Source organism: Esox lucius, chromosome 14 (assembly GCF_011004845.1).
Source record: "Esox lucius isolate fEsoLuc1 chromosome 14, fEsoLuc1.pri, whole genome shotgun sequence".
Taxonomy (NCBI): Eukaryota; Metazoa; Chordata; class Actinopteri; order Esociformes; family Esocidae; genus Esox; species Esox lucius.
The window spans coordinates 13369607-13390851 of NC_047582.1; the positions used below are offsets into that span (position 1 = coordinate 13369607).

Genomic DNA, 21245 nt, shown 5'->3' on the forward strand with positions numbered 1-21245 from the left:
GTTGCAGTGTTCTGTAACTGTCCTACTTAATCCAAATTGTATGTATTTATTTTCTTGCGTCCTTCAAATGGGTTCAAATGAATTAGGAGACAGATAGTTGTCCAAGTTTTCTGACTGTCTGGCTAGGCTGTTTACATGTGGACAATGTGCACGCAATCAGAAACGTAATCGCAAAGCGAGCTAAGGACCACGGATAGCACCTGAAAGGCATACTGATAGTGCCAGTATAAATTATAAAGGCCAGACTAGATCTCTCTCTGACTCTCTCTCCATCTCGCTCTCTCACTAGATCTCTCTCTGCCTCGATCTCCATCTCTCTCTCACGCTCTCTCTCTCTCTCTCTCTGTTAGAAATGCGCGAGTTAACATATCACAAGGTTAACACACACCAGGATCCTCAAAACAGAAAGTGCTCACGACTGGAAAAACGCGGTTTACTGCAAAGAATAACAGCTCAGCGTAACATCAACATCATGCAGGTAAAATCAATTTAAAAAAAACAGGCAGAGTTCGTCTTGTTTGTTGTGCTATTTTAGTTTGAATAACCAATGCTTGATTATGCAGATTAACTCTGCAGATTAACTCTCAAATGTTAGTTCAGTACAAAGCTGCCAGACCTGCTAAATCCATGCGCAAGTTTTTCGTGCATTAACAAATTGTAGAAACAAAATATTGAGCAGGACATGATTTACAGTGTAAACACGTGAGTATCATGAAGACAGTAATTAGTAACCAAACTGCTTGAAGATGCACTGGCAAAGATTTAATATATTTTGTTTCACTGATGTTAGAACTGCTCTGATATTTCAACTTGAACATCGTTTATCTTACCATCTGTGGTATAGTATGTTACCTTCGCGTTATTGTGTTGTATGCTTGCTTGTAATTAGTATTAGTATTGGGGTTAAAACGACTCGACTTACTTGTTGATGTTGAGGCGCCACAATTAATATCACTGTATATAAGGTAACCTATCATAGTTTTTTATACATTTAAATACAGTAGCATCAAATCCCAACTTTACCTCAGTTACCAACTTTACCTCAGTCATACAGCACCCATCTATATACATTTCTAATTGTCTATAGAGCAAAAGCAAAACAAATCCAAAATTAAATCCATGAGGCATGAATGGCATGAATCCAAGAGGCATGAATGGATTTGTTTTGCATTTGCTTAATAGACAATTAGAATGTATGTACAAGGTTTTGGCATAGGGTGAAACATAACAATGATATAGGAGCACCAAAGGCAATAACTCCTTGTGTAATATTAAACTCACACTGTCATTTCTAGCAGCTGAGCACCTGTCCTATGTCATATTTGTGAAATTATTACCAACCATCAAAACTACAGAGGGAGAATTGTGTAACCATTTTCTCTCTGTACTATGTTTTTTAACTGAAAATCATATAGAATACAGCAGTAGTGTTGTGAAATCCTCTGTGACAGTAATCAGCTGAATCCCAGCTATTCCATGCAGCCAGGCGTGATGAGAAGATGGAGCCCCAAAGGCTCTGTGATGTACCACCTAGCTTCCAGACCAGTAGGTTATTCCAGGAAATGGCTGAACAAATTCAGGGTTCTCTGAACGTATAATAACCAGGTGAGGTAATCCCTGAGTTTTTGGTTCGTGAATGGCTGGTTCTCAGTTACACCATCAGGCTCAATGAACCACAACTCCCGCATGCAAGCAACATTTAAGAAGGTGTTTATAATGATAACAGAAAATGTGATGGGCATCGCCGTGTCAAAAGACAGAGCACAACCCTAACCGACCATTCCTATGTTGGGTAATCAATAAGCTTATCATTGCAATTGGGACATACTGTAGGCTACTACAATTTAGTTTATAGGCTTGACAATTAATATAATTGTCAAATAAAATTATTATTGTTTTAAATCACAAATACACATTGCTTTTAGGTCTTCTGTGTAGCAGGTAATCTGTTGTTTTCCTTATTATTATTTTCCTTAGAATGCCCTAATAATAATAATAAAAATTAATGTTAATAAAGGTGAAAAGTGTTTTTGAATTTGGCAGGCCATAACTATATGCCAAGTGTTAATTTGGCATGAAATGATGGTGTTGATTGGTCCATAGGTGGTGCTGTGTCATTTTTAACCTGTGCCCTGGCTGCCCTGATTGATGTACAGGCCTGGGAATTTGTGTGCAGACATTATAAACAAATCTTCCTTGGATTTTAAAATATGGAAATAAAATAAACTCCCGCCTCAACTGTAAGGCCAATTGACTTGCAGTTTTATATATGGGTTGATTACAGTTGTGCTCATAAGTTTGCATAACCTTGGAGAACTGGTAATAAACAACTCTGAAAATCTAATTTTCTGTGGAATAACCCACATTTTTAATCACAGCTTTCTTGCATCTTGGCATGCTCTCCACCAGTCTGTCACATTACTGTTGGGTGACTTTATGCCACTCCTGGCACAAATTTCAAGTAGCTCGGCTTTGTTTGATGGCTTGTGACCTTCAACTGTATCTTGATTAAATTCTAGAGCTTTTCAATGGGGTTCAGGTCTGGAGATTGGGCTGGCCATGACAGGGTCTTGATCTGGTGGTCCTCCATCCACACTTTGATTGACCTGGCTGTATGGCATGGAGAATTGTCATGCTGGAAAAAACTATTCTTAGAGTTGGGGAACATTGTCAGAGCAGAAGGAAGCAGGTGGTCTTCCAGGATAACCTTGTAGTTTGGCTTGATTTATATGTCCTTCACAAATCTGCCCGATTCCAGCCTTGCTGAAGCATCCCCTAATCATCACCAATCCTCCACCAAATTTCACAGTGCTGTTTGCCATTTTGGAGGTTACATGATGTCATCCAACAGTTGTTGAGTGACATTCAAATGAGTTGACGGTCATCTTTTGCAGTGGACAGTCGTTTTATCCCTCCCAGTCTGTAGCTTTGTTGTCCCCAATGTCTGTTGCTTGAACTTGTTCTTATGAACTGCCTTCTTTGAAATTCTCAGGATGGAAGCAACCTGACGCTCACTGTATCCCTCTGCCAGTAAAGCCACAATTGAACCCTTATTTTCCTCACTCAAAGCTTTTCTTTTCAACTATTTTGTTATGCTGAATAGTTATTCTTTTATTCAAATTACCTTTGAGGAACTACTTGCATTATTTTTGCCATCCAGCTGGTCCTTTTGCAAGAGGGTAGTGATGACCACAGCAGTGGTTTTAAATTAGATTTGGTTCAGGTAGACCTATACAAAAGGAATTTCATACATTGTGATTCCAGAGGTATAAGATTAAATTGTAACCACATTGTGACTTATATTGAATTATTCATTAATCAAGTAAACCAGCCAAATAAGTAAGAGGCACTTTCCGTTCCTCCATTCCTTAACCGACTGAGAAAAACAGACATCTGAGGAAGTGCTTGTGGGCTACATAATGAGCATTCCCATTGGAGAAGATAAAACAGGGTTGAATGAAAGAGGAAGAGACCTCTTAAAAGGCTGTTTTGGGACTAAGCAGGAAGTTGGAAGTATTTCTGTAAGAGAATGTTCATGTATTTATTAGCCCAAATATTTTGAATAATATTTTTATTTTTTTATTTGGGGTATTTACAGTGTATGACAAGAAAGGTTCCCTCATGTGCTTTCCTTATTAAATAGCTAAAAAGTTACAGTAAACTGCACTGTTGTATTCCAGGTTGAGGGCAGTGAAGGAACTGGATTCTGACCTGTTTTATATATATTTCCAAAGAGTAATTGAATTAATGTGAGAGGTGAATGTAAATGTTAAAGAGAGTACACAATCACATTACAAGTATCAAAGATAGAAGTTCTCTGAAGATTTAAATTTGCGAGAGCTAAGACGCATGCAGAGACGCTGGAGAGATTGCAGAATCTCTCTGTTATACGCCAACATGTGGGTTTGGGGGATGTTTTACGACCCCTTAGCCAACTGCATTATCAGTAAACACATTCCAATCCACGCCTTCCTGGGTAGTCGGTTAAAAGCATTCACCAAATCTAAACAACTATTGTAAAGCATTACAGTTGGACTAGGACACAGAAACTGAGGACCCGTGTGTAAATAGAAAAGTAGCAAACAAATAGCGTCCAAATTCCATCATGTAAGGCTCATACAGTACATGTCATAGGATTTATATAACCCATAGGATCTGAAAGGATGTAGTACAAAATGAAGGCTCATTGAATGAGTAGTAAATAAACATAGAATTGACATTTTCAGTTCCTTCAGGCAGTAAAAATGAATCCGTAGGGATTGCTGTCTCCCAGCCAATCTGGACCTAGCAGTCCTGTCATGAGCCATAGTTACTAGGGTGGTGTCAGATGGCGGTAGACGTGTTCTGCCTGTCACTGTGCTCCACGTACTGTGCTACGAGCTGCACACACTAGGAGAAGTAATGATAATGAGGGCATGTGTTTGTGACATACGTGGTACAGTCGCCCACAGTTTTCATTAAACTTGGATTATAATGGTGGGATAGTTAAACCCTGCTGGACCTCCCACATGGCTGTCTGTTAGGCTCAACATAATGTACTGCTGCCTATACAAGTGCTTCAAAGCGGTCTTGGTTTTACAGTCATTTTCTGTATTTTCAACAGTAATAAACATCTAATAAGCAACTTACTGTACAGTGTGAGTATGAATAATAGTCTATGACCAGGAGTTTTAAAGCTGAAGGACGTAAGATTTTTTGTGTTAACACATTGCTATTCTATTAATCTGGATTGTGGATGTTTACATACCATATCAGATGGTCCCAGGCCTACATCTGAAAAACCTCTGTATAGGGTGTCCTGCGTACAGGATGTGATGCGTTTGACATATCAAAAAAAGAGCTGGGGCAGAAAAAAATAAGGAAGTGACTACTCTCATTTTCTGAATCAAGTAGTGAGAGACGCTAGTCAATTTTATAAAAAATTGAAGAAGGTCAGAATGTAACGGTAAGAAAATATGGTTTAGTTCAAAAGAAAGAAAATCTGCTTAAAGAGAGGCAGATAGACGCTGTTCGAAAACACGAACATTGGTGCAGCTGCTTGTCCACGATGGATGGAACTCAAGGAGCAATATGCATTACACTGTCACACTGATGTGGCAATTCTTCTGTTATATAAGTAAGTTAAGTCAGCTAAAACGCTAGCTACCTAGCTAACCTCACACTATTGTTAGTAATTGCCTTTTTTGTGTTAATGTGGCTAGGTATACAGACAGAGCAGACATGGCTATAGTTACTGACTTCATCAAATTAGCAGATATTGGAAATGTTTGATCTAAATGTTTGCTGCTACTACCAGGTTCTAATAATATCAGCTTGCCAGCAATGTTAGCTGCCTAGAATAACCTCATTCTGTTGTTAGTAACTGGTTATAACTAATTACCTGGTAAAAACGATTTGCCAATCTGGTTAACTAGCAAACTTTATGTGAAAAAAGAGGCGAGCAGCCAAGGTAATTATTTAGCCGTCTGTACATGCTGTTTACTTTGTTTACCAGCACAGATAGTAGTACTGTAATCGGAAAACATTACCAGGGTGAGTTTAGACCAGTAGCTAGCTTTTCTCACATTTCCGTGTTCATGCTACATCAGATACATTTAGTTTAATTCATTGTAGTATATAGTTAAAAGCATGTCATCTCACCTAGTCAAATGAAGGCATATTTTTTAGATGAGCAGAATAAAGTGAACATTTAATGTGTAGGGCTTTAAGAGTGAACTGACGCGACACCAGCGACAGGCAGGGTTTCTGGGAAAATTATGCAGAAATACTTCCTGTTCTTGAAGGTTACGTACTTCAGCTTTAATTATCCTTGAGATGTCTCCAGAACTTGTTTGGAGTCCCCCTGTGGCAAATTTGAATGATTGTACAGGATTTAGATGTCCTGACCCAACAATCCTTCACCCTCATTTGGAACACAGGCACTTCTTTATTGTTACTGACTTTACCAGTGTTACTTTAGTTTTGTCACGTCTCTCTTTTTTTATTAAAAGTCCTCCGTTCTACTTGCGCCTGTGTTCTGCCTCCTATAAGCAACGTTACACTGTCTATATACACAAATCAGCCATAACATTATGACCACTGACAGATGGGTGAAGTGAATAACACTGATAATCTCATTATCATGGCACCTGTCAGTGGGTGGGATATATTAGGCAGCAAGTGAACATTCTGTCCTCAAAGTTGATGTGTTAGAAGCAGGACAAATGGGCAAGCGTAAGGATCTGAGCGACTTTGACAAGGGCCAAATTGTAATGGCAAGAAGACTGGGTCAGAGCATCTCCAAAACTGCAGCCCTTGTAGGGTGTTCCCGGTCTGCAGTGGTCATTACCTATCAAAAGTGGTCCAAGGAAGGAAAAGCCTTCCTTGAACCAGCGGCAGGGTCATGGGCGGCCAAGGCTCATTGATGCACATGGGGAGCGAAGGCTGGCCTGTGTGATCCGATCCAACAGACGAGCTACTGTATCTCATATTGCTGAAAAAGTTAATGCTGGTACTGATAGAAAGTTGTCAGAACACACAGTGCATCTCAGTTTGTTGCGTATGGGGCTGCGTAGCCGCAGACCAGTCAGGGTGCCCATGCTGACCCCTATCCACTGCCGAAAGTGCTTACAATGGGCACGTGAGAACTGGACCACGGAGCAATGGAAGAAGGTGGCTAGGTCTGATGAATCATGTTTTCTTTTACATCATGTGGATGGCCAGATGTGTGTGCGTTGCTTACCTGGAGAACACATGGCACCAAGATGCACTATGGGAAGAAGGCCAGCTGGCGGAGGCAGTGTGATGCTTTGGGCAATGTTCTGCTGGGAAACCTTGGGTCCTGCCATTCATGTGGATTCATGTTACTTTGACACGTACCACCTACCTGAGCATTGTTGCAGACCATGTGCAACCTTTCATGACAACGGTATTCCCTGATGGCATTGGTCTCTTTCAGCAGGATAATGCGCCCTGCCACAAAGCAAAAATGGTTCAGGAATGGTTTGAGGAACACAACAACAAGTTCAAGGTGTTGACTTGACCTCCAAATTCCCCAGATCTCAATCCAATCAAGCATCTGTGGGACGTGCTTCAGAGGTCTAGTGGAGTCCATGTGGCAAAATGTAGTGAACACCAGGACCAGAGTAGTGTGGGTCCAATTGCAGAAGTGCAATTGTAGATTTATTGTTCGTCGCACAAGGGAGTAGGCTAGCACAAGAACGATAAAGACAGGCAGAGAGTCGGTAACCAGAAGAACAGTCCTCGAAGGCGAAGGCACAGGCAGGGATGGACAGGGACGAGAAACCCAGAAGCAGGCAAGCAGGTCAGGAAGCCGGGTGATCAATCCGCGGAGGCTACAGCACAGGCTGGGAGAGACAGTAAGAGTATCCAGGGGCAGGCAAGGAGGTCGGTGTTCCGGGAAGGCAGTCCGTACGGGCAACAACACAGGCAGGGTTAGGCTGGGAGAGACGCTATGGGGCAGGCGAACAGGTCAAGACGCAGGGTTCTGTAACAAGGAGATAGGACGGGACAGGAGGGTAGAGACACAACAGGCTGGGAATCAACAAGGCAATGAGAGAGCGCGATAGAAGGCTTGGCAGGTCCACTAAGAACAATACCTCACGCTGGAGGGGAGGTAGAGCACGGGCTAAATAGAGGGGTTAACAGGGCACAGGTGTTCAGTATTCCGGTGATTGGGATCTGGAGTGTTGGGTGCGTTCATGCGTGTTGGGAAGTGAAACGGTGGCAGGTGCGGAGCGTGGCTGGGAGGAGTTGGACCGGGAGTGACGTGAAAACCTCACACAAAAGGGGGACCTACACAATATTAGGCAGGTGGGTCATAATGTTGATCTGTGTTTTGTCCCACTCTTCACAGTGCATGTCAGAGCAAAAACAAAGCAACAAAGTCCAAGGAAGATTTTGTCAGGGCACAGATCTGGGGATGGTTATAAGTTGTTAAATTATTTGAAGTTTCCAGGTACACTGTGGGCTCCATAAATACAATTTCTATCAATCACATTTTATAAAACAGGTTTTTATATCAGCAGTTGTCACAATGTTCTTATACAGATGCCCAGCCTGAAACCCCAAAGAACAATCAACAACAAATTGATGCTCAGTGTTGCATCCTTTGTAGGGTCGGAAACTAGGGGAAAAAAAGTGGAGTCAGATTCTGAGCTTGTCCTGTTCTGGCTGGGCTGGGTGAAGATTATTTAAAGTACATAACCTTTTTGGGACACCTCAATATGTTTGCATCCTGTGTGAAATGGAGGATGTGTGAAACCAGCAAAACTGTTCTTAGAGTTGGCCTTCCGGCCAAACTAAGTAACTGGGCAAGAAGGGCTATCATTGGGGAGGTGACCAAGGGCTTGATGGTGGGAACATCACGCTATGGGGATGCTTCTCAGCAGCAGGTACGCATCATGTGAAGTTCACAGGAACATCTCCAATTGTGTGTCAAATCAATCAGTTGTATATGAGCGGAGCTTATGATATTAACAGGCAGTTTGTAGAATAATACCAAAATGAAAATCAGTATATGGCATATTTCAACTTTGTACCTTTGCAGGATACACTACTATGTAGATAATGACATGTAAATCTTTGGAAATACCCTACTACATTTCCACATTTAGGGTAATAGTTATATTATGACAAGCAACCTCAACATCCCCAAACCACCACTCCATGTTAATTAAGATGATAGTAACCAAGGGACTTCAGCTAGCAATTCACATTTTGAACTAAATCTCACCCTTTCCTCTGCTATAGAAGTAATTATTTATGGGTACCTATTATTCATTTCTGTATTAAAGAAAAGAGGAGGGTCAATTGTCTCTTGCTTATGTCCTGGTTGATAACACATGGCTAGTGCTTCTCTACACCTGGGCGTCCGACTCAGATCTTTAATTGATGCTGTTCTCAAGGAGTGTGAATTATTGAGTGTGTTTCTCATTGCTCTGTGGACCGAGGCTTCGTTTCAATTTTTAAACAGTAGACGAGGATACGACTGGGGCTGGGAATCTCCCTTGACGTTTCACTCTGTTCCCTCTTCAAACACAGAAACAAAACAAGAATACCCATACAGCCATTTACACGCATGCACACAAAAACAAAAATCCCATTGCTGTGGCTCTCACTCCCATGGAGCCTGTTTTATGATCTTCAGTTCTGAGGAGATATAGACTCCTCAAGTCCCTAATTTTTGCTTTTAAGACTTCAAGTCAATGGTTAAGAAAAGTTTTGTTATATGATGGAGATGCTAAAATATTTTTTCTGTTGTCCTAATAATTAGCTAAAATAACCTAATATTAATCAGTTGGTTTAATTTATGGGTTTACATGTTGTCAGTTGTCTTTATGTATTTAGATAAAATGTATGTTTTAATAGTAAGCCTATTTAAGGATGTTAAAAACAAAACAAAAATGCTGTCCACGTTGAAAAACATTCTAGGGAGAGCCATTACATGCTCCTGAATTTGAGAATATTACCTGAAATACTTAGCTAAAGAAATGAGATGCCATGAGAATTTCACTAGTAAATGACAATTGAGGAACATGCTGTATAACCCTACATGATTCAGACTACTGTTGTTAAATTAATCACCAGGAAATTCCTTGAGTAGAATTTTGATTTCCATCTCCCCACTTCGCTAACGTTATTTTAACAGTATCTCATTCTGACATTAATGCTCGTTAGCTAGCTTGATAGGCACAGCACCGCCCATAATGTAAATCTTACCTGTCTTTGTGGGATTTCAGGAGTCTCACAAGGATAGACGTTGTGGTGCATCAGTCATTTTAGTTTTGCATGTTTTGCATACTGCTGTCATTATTCTCCCCAACCTCGACTAAGTAATTTAATGCAAGTGTAACTACTTTCAAAACACATCCAGATGCCATGATTGCGAGTTCTCAATCACATCCGAATTGACAACCTCATGTTGATAGCTAAACGCTAGGTCAGAGTGAAACTAGAGTGAAGTATTGTTGTTATCCCGCCCACTCTCACCCAATGGGTACGAGTTGAGAACATTGAACCCTATTCCCTTGAGTCATACAGCTCAAGTCACAAGTCATAGGCATCAATTCAAAGTCAAGTTGCAAGTGTTTTTTCTTTTTACCAAGTCAAATTGCAAAATATGTGACTTGAGTCCACATCTCTGGTATTCACTAATCCTTCTTTACTAACATCCCTCTCTGAAGTGTACTATACTAACCCCTCTCTGAAGTGTACTATACTAACCCCTCTCTGAAGTGTACTATACTAACCCCTCTCTGAAGTGTACTATACTAACCCCTGTCTGAAGTGTACTATACTAACCCCTATCGGAAGTGTACTATACCAACCCCGTCCTGAAGTGTACTAACCCCTCTCGGTACTAACCCCTGGGCGTACTAAGCCCTGTCTGATGTTTCCCTGTGTCCTCTGTTAACCCCGGGGTGTGTTTCCCAACAGGCTGATGGGAAGGGGTTGGACGGTGGCCTGCTTCCTGATGCCAACGGGAAGGAGCCCAGCCCTGGAGGACAGAGGGAGGACAGAGTGAAATGGCAGAAGCCCCGTATCACTCGCAAATCTCTGATGAAGTGTTGCCTCGTCAAATGGATCATCGACAGCACAACCAACCCACAGGGTCCAGGTAGGTCAGGACGGAGGAGAACTAAGGGCTGGTGACGCCAGACTAAGGCTCAGATCCAGGGTTGTTTGTGTTGTAGCCTTTGTGGACAGCTGGGGGGAGGTTGGGATGAAGGTGAGCAACGGGGAGGGGATGGAGTCTTTCTCCAAGTGAATACATGAAGGGTAATTCGTCTGCCCTGTGTTATACTGTAGGACTGTGTTAAAAACTCCATCTCCCTCTCTCCTGCCCCCTTCTCTACCACTCTCTCTCTCCAGCTCTATCTCCCTCCTCTCCTCCCTCACACTCTTTCTCTCTCAGTTTCTGTTTTAGCCCCCTCTCTCCTGTGTCTTTAGTATGCCAGCCCACTGATCTATCAGATCATCTCTTTTTGTTATAGTTTCCTCGACAACCCCCAATAAATTGATTGATGTAGTCTTACTGCTAGGCTTTGTCCTGTCAGCTCTCTCACACTCTTTTATTTAATCAATTTATATTCATATTTTACTATTTCTCTTTCTCACAATTTATACAAATCATTAAAGTTTAAAATTGTTATTGAAATAAAATTGCCTGTGTTAACAGTAATGTATCAGTCATCACTGGAAAATAACTCCAACCTGACCGAGACTCTTGCCAGTTATTTTGTCAGATGGTCTTAATCGTTGACCAGTATCTTTTGCTACATAGCCTTGGGGGATGTTTTGCTTTTGAACTTTTACCATGCTCAATTCACAAAATGTAGAAAACTAAACTAAAACTACAAAAACAAATAATAAAGTATTTAAAAAAACAATCCCAACAGATCATATTAGAAAACACGGAGTGTATAGTTTTAATAGTATTACTGCAATGTAAAATATTGCAAGTTCCAGTTTAATATGTTTTTTTCTGTTTTATATTTAATTAGAAATGTTTCCCAACATAGAACCAAATTCACCTGCAAACTGATTTAATCTGGCTAGCATTAGCTTTGAGTCAAATGAAATGAAACCTAGATCCAAGGTGTCTAGAAACAACCAACACTAAGTACCTACACATTTTAATGAGTGACCTCTCGTGGGATCTTTCATTGACTTTGGCACAGTAGGAATTATAACTGCCAAGTATCACACATTTTTGTCTGTCAGTAGGACAGGTGTGAGAGCACCGGAGTGGTCTTCCAGAGAGTTCTCTGTAACTCATCCATCCTGTCTGTGATTATCTCGTGATGAACTCTGTCAAAGGCTGCAGTCACATCCAGAGGTGAAAGGATTCGGGTGTGTCCATCATCAGCTGCCGATTGTCACACTTCAACCTCCGATGTAACGTGGGACACTTTTATGACAGATACTCCAGACCATGTCTCACTCAATGTGTACTGGAGTGGAACGAGCATGACCTTGGAGGGCTGGCTGTGTTGGTCCCTCCAGTAACATAAATAATCAGGGAGAAATGTTTTTTTGGGGGAAGCAACTAAATACATCTCACACCAAAAAAACAACTATTACCGGCCACAGCACATTTTCGACGGAGAGCACCATGTTAGTTACCAGGTGAACAAAACTCCCAATGAGGTTCTATTCCTTCCAGGTCTGGGATCTGGCCAAAGCACAGCTCCTGCGTATGTTGTTCTACACGGTTCAGTGAGAGATTCTCATTGCTAGTGTGAATAGAACATATTATTATATTATTATTTTATTTTAAATAAATTGTTGTCACAATATATATGGAATACAATGCATGAATGGGATAATATTATCAGGGATTATAAATAAATGGGATTATAATTCTCTTCTATAAACCCCACTGACATTTTTCCTATCCTGTCATTTATTTATGGTGCATTTTGACAAACATTTTGCCAGTATGTCTGGTAACAACGCATTCCACAGTATTTACTGCTTTGCTGCAAAAGGACATGCAAGACTTGTCATCATTGATGGAACCATGAATGTACTCTAAAAAGGAATGTCAGTCGATCCGCTACTGAGCTGAATCTGAAGCGATGGCTACAAGAGTGGATCCTGGCATATGTAGAGAATATCTATTTAAAGAAGTGGAGACTGTTGGGCCAAGTCTACACAGGTCCATAGAATCAGACCTTGTAAAGGCTGGCCTTTTTCCTCTGGATCTCTCCTCCCCAGTGAGGTTGATAAAAACGATGCTGTATGGGCGGCCCTTGACTGAAGCGGCTATACAAAATATTGTTGACAGAATGTGTTGAAGCACCTGAACCTTGGATGTGCATATTTGTCCCTTTTGATGGGTTAAAGGATGAGTTAAATATGGAGGGAATGGCGGAGTGTCTGTTACAGTTTGTCCACGTTTTCTCTACCTTTCTAAATTATTGACATTGCCTTTCTGTGTGTGCAGACAGGCTAACACGTTCATGTGCACTCACACATGAGAGAAGACCCCCCCCCCCCCCCCCATCTATCCTGCCCACATAGCCCAGCCCTGGGTCAGCACTAATCCCACTCCAGTCATTCCTAGCAGAGACTACATATAACCATGTCTACAGACTGCCATCTACTGTTTAGTATCAGTCATCACAGTGTCCCAGGGTGGTCCATGGGCTTTACATAGTGTGGATGAGTGGGCCTCGTCCGCTGGTGTTCACCAAGGTGACCACCTGCTTTAAAAAATTAAGGGAACTTAAATCACACATCAGGTCTCGATGAACTAAATAAAATTAAAAATTAAAGATCAAAATCTTTACTGTACATTGTGTAATTCGTTGAAAATAAAATGACTTTTTAACGGTCAGTGAAAAGAAATGACCAAGGACTGGTTTCAAACTCACACCGAAAATTAAAAGTAAACAATTGAAATCACAGGCTGTTACAACTTACGTGAATTTCATCACGGCAACTCAGTATGTGACTCAATAGTGTGTGTGGCCCCCATGTGCCTGAATGCACTCCCGACAACGTCTGGGCATGCTCCTGATGAGTCGGCGGATGGTGTCCTGGGGGATCTCCTACCAGACCTGGATCAGGGCATCAGTGAGCTTGGCGGCATCAGATGCACTTTTACATAACATTCAGGTCTGGAGACCATGAGGGCCAGTCAATGGCATCAGTGCCTACATCATCCAGGAACTGCCTACACACTCTGGCCACATGAGACCAGGCATTGTCCTGCACCCAGGAACCCTGGGCCCACTGCACCAGTATAAATGTCTGACCATGGGTCTGAGGATTTCATCCTGGTACCTAACAGCTGTCAAGGTACCGTTGGCTAGCATGCAGAGGTCTGTGTGACACTTCAAGGATAAGCTTCCCCAGACCATCACTGACCAACCGCCAAACAGGTCATGCTGGATGATGTTACAGGCAACACAACATTCACCATGGCATCTCCAGATAATTTCACGTCTGTCACGTGTGTTCAGTGTGAACCTGCGCTCCTCTGTGAAGAGAACAGGGCGTCAATGGTGGACCTGCCAATTCTGGTGTTCTCTGGCGAATGCCAATCGAGCTGCATGGTGCTGGGCTGTGAGCATAGGTCCCACTAGAGGACGTCGGACTCTCATGCAACCCTCATGGAGTCTGTTTTGGCCAGTTCGGTCAGAACTGTTCTTCCTCACACAAAGGAGTAGATACTGGTCCTTCTACGGCCCTGTCCATCTCTCCTCGTGTAACAGCCTTTCTCGTGGTTTCTCCTCCATGCTCTTGAGACTGTACTGGGAGACACAGCAAACCTTCTTGTGACGGCATGTATGGATGTGCCATCCTGGATGATCTGGACTACCTGTGCAATCTGAATGGGCTGCAGGTACCGTCAAATGCTACCAGCAGTGACAAGGACACTTGCAAAATGCAAAGCTAGAGAAGAATCAGTCAGGAAGGATAAGGAAAGCAATTTTCTGTGGCCACCACCTGCGAAACCATTCCCTTTTTGGGGTTGTCTTGCTGTTGCCTCTCCAGTGCACCTGTTGTCACTTTCATTTGCACCAAAACAAGTGACATTGATTCACAATCGCTTATGCTTCCTAACTGGACAGATTGAGGTTTAGTTGACTTGGTGTTATACTGTGATGATTAAACTAAAGGGCAGTGTCATATTTATTAAACCAGAATCTACACAAAACGAAGAAGAAACAGAAATGGCAAAAGGTTGTAAACAAAGAAACGTAGCACTGCTCATTGCATTGCTGTATGCAGAAAAAAGGGAGAACAGTGGTCTACACTGTCTGTCTGTCTGGGAGGGAGAACAGTGGTCTACACTGTCTGTCTGTCTGGGAGGGAGAACAGTGGTCTACACTGTCTGTCTGTCTGGGAGGGAGAACAGTGGTCTACACTGTCTGTCTGTCTGGGAGGGAGAACAGTGGTCTACACTGTCTGTCTGTCTGGGAGGGAGGGAGAACAGTGGTCTACACTGTCTGTCTGTCTGGGAGGGAGAACAGTGGTCTACACTGTCTGTCTGTCTGTCTGTCTGGGAGGGATAACAGTGATCTACACTGTCTGTCTGTCTGGGAGGGAGGGAGAACAGTGGTCTACACTGTCTGTCTGTCTGGGAGGGAGGGAGAACAGTGGTCTACACTATCTATCTGGCAGGCACTGTTGCTGATGTATTGACAGGCTGGGACTGCAGACCGTAATGCTTCTCTCATTACTGTTGAAATGCCAATAAGCCTGCATTTGGCCTTTCATGCAAAATGCACAATTGATCAGCACATCTCATCTCATCTCTTGCTGTCTTTGATTTAAATTTAAAAATGTAAAAATAGTTTTCCCATATTTTAAAAGATTAACAGGGACTCGGTTCTGGAACTGTCTTTCTAGTGCTGTGGTGCTCAAGAGTTTCCTTATAGCAGTCAAAGGGTTCAGGCAGCACCTTGAGGATCTCTGGGTATTTAGAAGAGAGAGTGAACTGGCTAACACCATTTCTCTCTCTCTCTCTTTCTCTCGCTCTCTCTCTCTCTGTACATATATATTATATATTATATATATATCAAATGCATTTCAGTCTTGTTCCCATTCCAGTCCTTAGACTTGCATTTTGCATCCCTAAGATTTATGTATCCTCTCTCCCCCTCCCTCTCTTAAAGTCAGTCCATTAATATGTGCACATTCAGCAGTTAAGAACTCAGTCCATCTTCAGCCCTGCTCTTTGTATCTGATCCCCCCTCAAGCACACCACAACTAATATCATGAAAGCGTTGGTGGATTGTGAATGGAGAAACTTTAAAGAGACATCAGTATACTTTCCGGACAGCGAAACTCTGTTACAGAATTCTGTTTACCTGGTTAAAAGTCCTTTAGTGAACAGAATCGAAACATCAGCTTTGGACTTTTTTTAAAATAAAAGCACAACCTACTGTTTCCTTGGTAATCTGGCATTCTGCCTATGTGGCGTATTAGTGTAAATGGGGTTGTAGACACAGGCAGCACCACAGGGCAGGGCCGACTCCTTCACTCTAAGTGCTGCTGGTCATATTCCAGCCATCAGCGGATGTGGATCAATGCTTGGTTTACAGCTTTACATCATCCTTGTAAAGTCTGGGCAATCAGAAACCATCAGTAAAAAGAGCACACATCGTTCCCTGTGGTTGCTCCCCATCTCTCTCATCTTCATCGCTCACTCCAATTGAAGAGTGACCTAGAGGGAACATGCCTTGATCTTGATGGACCTGTAGGACGGGCTTCCCTAAAACGGGAGATGCCGGGGTTACAACATTGAACTGGGACAGATCACTGCAGAAGGTACTTCAGTGGCGACGGAGAGATTAGATAGATGAGGAAACATAACCTTGCACTGGACTTCAGCTTAGAATGACTTTTTGAAGACAATATCAACGAGCTCCGTTTTTTTCTTTGGCTGAAGATCAAAGGGTTTAATGAACGACAGCCGAAATGGAATAACGGTTACTGGAGCTTTTCTTTCACTGGCCCTTTCCCTTGTGTCATACCTTTCTCACCATGACAAGGCTCGTCGCATCCAGGCATCACCTGCTTTAACAGCGTGTGTGGGGCGGGGGGTCGAGTGGGCAGAGAGTGACCAACAGATGTCAGTGTTCGCTGCTATTTTGAGACATCTTTTAACTGTGGGCCAAGATTTGTTCTTAAAACAAGTTATGGAAGTTCATTGAATATATATTTAGTGCTGGCCAGTAGCATGCATATTTATTTTATGTATTGGTTATAGGTTATTCCTGAAATCAATCGGACATGGTACTGGAAGGTATGGAACTGATTGCAATTATTGTGGTCATTGGCCTGTTTTTTGTAGTGTTCAAGCAGTTTGGTGTCTGGGAACCCTTGTTATTAGATGGTAAGTAACAGACAGATTTCTCAGTTCATATTCTTATCAAGGCAGTCATATCCCCCACACGTATAGAGAATCTTATTGCACTGTATTGTTGGTAGTTGAAGCTATGTGATTTAAGTGGATTTCAGTGTTGTCACCTTATGAGAGAGCTAACTCTCAGTGCAACTCAAGCAAAATTCCTCAAGAGGACAAAGGTCTTATGACCTATTACTGGTGTATAGAAATAGGAAATAAACTGTAAACTAAATACTGTGAGCCTCTGACTTAACTTGATTGTATGTGTTCCCTCTTCTCATCTCCTCACTTTCCTATCCTTCAATCTCTCCCTGACTTACTTGACCTGTTTCTCTCTTTCCTCTCTCACCATAGATGGTGAGCACCCCCCCCCACCCAGTTCAAACTCCATGTGTTCTTCATTTCCTTTGTCTCTAACGTCTTTCGATCTCTGCCCCACATTCTAATCGTCAGTATTTATTTTAGTTCTGCGTGTTGTCTTTGTTATTCTCTCATCACGTTGTTATCCACCTGTTTACCCTAATTTTACCCCAAAATATGTTTTTTATCCAATATAATTCTCTGTTACCTACCACAAAAATTCCTCCCCCAATAATTCCTCCCCCAATAATTTTCCCCCCCAATTGTTCAAGCATATTTTCCCTCACCCTTCTGGGTTTCAATCTTTCTCCTCCCCTCTCGTGCTATTCTTGTCTCTCACCTGATCTGCATTCTCCCCCCCCTTCACCTTTCTGCTTGTCCCAACGCTCCTTGCTTTCCTCCTCTCCCTCTCTCTTCCTCTCTTCCTCTCTCCTCCTCTCCCTCTCTCCTCCTCTCCCTCTCTCCTCCTCTCCCTCTCTCCCTCTCTCCTCCTCTCCCTCTCTCCTTCTCTCCCTCTCTCCTCCTCTCCCTCTCTCCTCCTCTCCCTCTCTCCCTCTCTCCCTCTCTCCTCCTCTCCCTCTCTCCCTCTCTCCCTCTCTTCTCTCCAACAGAGAGTAGTGATTGTGAATTGGAGCTTTCTGCTGTTCGTTACCAGCCAGAAGGCTTGGAGCAGCTCCAGAGCCAAACCAAGTTCACCCGGAAGGAGCTTCAGTCGCTCTACAGAGGCTTTAAAAACGTGCGTCTGGGAAGTGGTGGGCTGTTGGATCTGAAGGACTGCAAAATATCTCCAAATATCTTTAACATAGTTCAATTTCCAACCTTTTACATATAACATCTATTAGTTGTGTTCAACCCATTGAACAAATCAGTCGTAATATATAATGGATGTATTTCATTTACATGTGCGTAATTTAGCCAACGCTGTTGTCCGGAGTGCATTCATCTGAGGACAGTGATGTGGGACAGCTCAGTCGTCTTTGCACAATACATACAGTCACTATGTTTTCCTCTGAACAGGAGTGTCCTAGTGGCTTGGTGGACGAGGAGACGTTCAAGACCATCTACTCACAGTTCTTCCCCCAGGGAGGTAGGGTGATGCAGGGGAGGCTACGGCCTATAGGTGGGAGACGCCCTTCCATCTGCTGCTGTGTTGTCAGCTATTTCAGGGGCTTGTTATTGGACAGGCAGCATTGTAATACTGATTTGGAATCAACATTTTATCATAAGATTCAAGGTTCTGACAGCTCAGAATCTCAGTGATTGATTAGTTTCTGCTATAAACCCATTTCATCATGAGCAACCGTCAAAGTGGACAAAAGGGGAGGGGATAACCCCCTGTCACCCACTGTACATGGAATGTTAACATTGCACTGGTAATCACTTCTCAGATGCCACCACATATGCACATTTCCTTTTCAACGCTTTTGACATGGACAGAAATGGCGCCATCCGTTTTGAGGTAAGCAAAGCGCCTTCTATGTAAGGTCAGTTGCTGTCTCACATGAAACCTTCATTGTACCTTCACCAAAATATTTAACCATCGCTCTCCCAGTGTTCTGTTCAATAAAAGAAACCTGCATAGATACAACTTTTTTTTGCAGGACTTTGTGATTGGATTATCTGTACTGCTTAGAGGTTCAGACACAGAGAAACTCAGATGGGCCTTCAATCTATACGATATCAACAAGGATGGCTACATAACCAAGGAGGTAACGTGTAAAGTTTCACATCCAAGGTTTCTTGTCTGTTAAAATAGACATGTTCCGTTAGACATAACACTGCAAAAAAGAAATCCTAAAACTGTGGTAAAATCAGAAGAATGTGAATAATGTGGTCTTTTTTCATGTTACCATTTTTAAAAAGGCATTTCTTTTTCTAAAATGAAGCATTACATTTCGGGCCAAACTTACAATTGTGGGTAGGGTTGGAATTTGGGTTAAAGTTAGGCATTACCAGTTAGATTAAGGGTTAGACAATTAGGGCTAAGGTAAGTGTAGGCATACATGTTAGGCTATTGAGTTTATGGTTAAGGTTAGGTTTACAGTATAGGTTTAGGATTAGTAAAAGTAGAATTTTGTAAGGAGGTCAAATTTGATGTCCCCATTTAAATGTTAAATGTGTGAATGTATGTGTGTGTAGGAGATGCTGGCCATAATGACGTCCATCTATGATATGATGGGCAGGTATACCTCTCCAAGTGTACGAGATGATGACCCATCTGAGCATGTGGAGAAGTTCTTTCAGGTATGTACTCAGGGTAGATGCCCTGGGTATAGCCTCCCATCCCCACTTCACACATTTCACCTCCTGGTACACAGCTTCTGTTTGTGTTAGGTCCTAAGGCTTTACTGTTTATCCAGCCTAAAAGCATCACTATTCCTGTAGAGGCTATAGTTCAGCATTTCATCGAACAATGCCATTAATGGCTACCTTTTACAGAAAATGGATCGGAACAGAGACGGGGTCGTGACCATTGATGAATTCATAGAGACCTGTAAAAAGGTATATAAAATCTCCAGTTCCTTTACTGGCAAAAATAAAACATTTATCCACACCTGCAGCAATGTTTACTGTAAAACATTTATCCACACCTGCAACAACATTTCCTGTAAAACCTTTATCTACACTGCATAAACATTTACTGTAATACATTTATTTATACCTGCGACCACATTTACTGTAAAACATTTATCTAAACCTGCAATAACATTTACTGTATAACATATAATTTGTATGTGACTGATACAAATGTGTCCTGTTAAAATGTCCAGATAAGCCACAAAGTATTACATGGTTTTACCTTGGCTGGGTAACATTCCGGGTGTTCTGGTAGTTGCTTGACAGGATGATAAGTAACAACTTAGTCTTGCAACGTCCACTGTTTTACCATAAATAGTGTTCAGTTGCCGTTGTGTCCAAAACAACTGATTCCTCCACTTTTCATTTCTCTCACCAGGATGAAAACATCATGGCCTCCATGCAGCTATTTGAGAATGTCATTTAGATCTAAGAAGAGATGGGAAAAACACTGATAGATGTCAAAGTTCTGATTCCCATTTATTGCTTTATTGTGGAACAAGCCCTCTGCACTTTAAAATCTCACCATTTGAAAATTAAAGACAATTTGCATACCTCAAACTGAGGACAGTAAACATTTCACAGGGAACATAGAGAAACGTGACTCTTTAAATATCTGACTCCACAGCTTATAGGAAACAATGGTTCTGCTGACAGATGTACTTGCTTTAACATGGACCCACAGGGAGCAGCAACATAAAGACTGACACGTTGGTGCCCTGTACAGCAGTATACAGTGTCTACTAATCCATCTTGAACTGACTGGGATCCTTTGCATGTTTGCCTGAGGCCAGTGCACGTCGATGTAAACACAAACACAAAATGTTTGCTTCAGTAGGCTGAAACCGTTCCAATATTATTGTATTGGTGTGCACGTGAGACAAGGTGGGGCAGGGTTGAATCAGCTTCTACATGATGCCATCTACCCACTGCGTACTCGGAGAGAGAATGTACAGTATTTTAAAATGTTGTTGATTATCACTTGATTCCAGAATTGCACTCTTAATAACAATTGACCTGCACAACGCATGATCACTTGAAATGGTGGTTATTTTCCTGTGGCAATAAATGGTTATGAATGACCCCTAGATGTTTTTTTAAGAGTACAAATTCGGGCTCAGGGTTTAGGTTTAGGGTCAAACTTACAATTGATTTTATAGTTAGAATTGGGGTTTCTTTAAGGTCCAGGCATTGTTGGTTAAGTTTAGGGTTAAGGTTAGGCATTACATTTAGGAAAGTTTAGGCACAAATGTTACTTTATTGAGGTTAAGGTTAGGGTTAGGTTTAGGGTTAGGTTAAGGTTAGGGTAAGGGTTAGGTTTAGGGTTAAGTGTAGGGCAAGGGAGCATGCAATTGAAATGTTTTGGTCCCCATGAGGGTAGCTGTACAAACTTGTGTGTGTGTGTGCATGTGTGTGTGAACGAAAAGACTCAGAGCATACCTAA

General features: G+C 42.1%; 1 protein-coding gene across 4 annotated transcripts; it reads left to right on the top strand.

Annotated features, from left to right (window-relative positions):
• Positions 1-293: 293 nt before the first annotated feature.
• LOC105014868 (calsenilin-like) lies at positions 294-20883 on the top strand. 4 transcript variants are annotated; one of them, XM_010877520.5, is made up of 10 exons: positions 296-478; positions 10438-10618; positions 11247-11249; positions 17836-17960; positions 18242-18311; positions 18613-18683; positions 18826-18933; positions 19364-19468; positions 19664-19726; positions 20181-20883. In XM_010877520.5, exons 1-10 carry the CDS (start codon positions 353-355, stop codon positions 20226-20228), a joined length of 900 nt encoding a protein of 299 aa, XP_010875822.1. In that variant the 5' UTR covers positions 296-352; the 3' UTR covers positions 20229-20883. The 4 variants fall into 4 exon arrangements, with proteins under 4 accessions (XP_010875823.1, XP_010875822.1, XP_019908690.1 ...); XM_020053131.3 differs by lacking the exon at positions 296-478 and adding an exon at positions 4908-5116; XM_010877521.5 differs by lacking the exon at positions 11247-11249 and having other exon boundaries at positions 294-478.
• The last annotated feature ends 362 nt before the right edge of the window (positions 20884-21245 follow it).

What these genes read in the sequence shown, in the direction of transcription:
- LOC105014868 (XM_010877520.5), top strand. Translation starts at nt 353, where the DNA reads ATGCGCGAGTTAACATATCACAAGGTTAACACACACCAGGATCCTCAA. An exon ending in ATGTGGAGAAGTTCTTTCAG is followed by an intron (nt 19,469 to 19,663) that starts GTATGTACTCAG and finishes TACCTTTTACAG; the next exon opens with AAAATGGATCGGAACAGAGA. An exon ending in TCATAGAGACCTGTAAAAAG is followed by an intron (nt 19,727 to 20,180) that starts GTATATAAAATC and finishes TTCTCTCACCAG; the next exon opens with GATGAAAACATCATGGCCTC.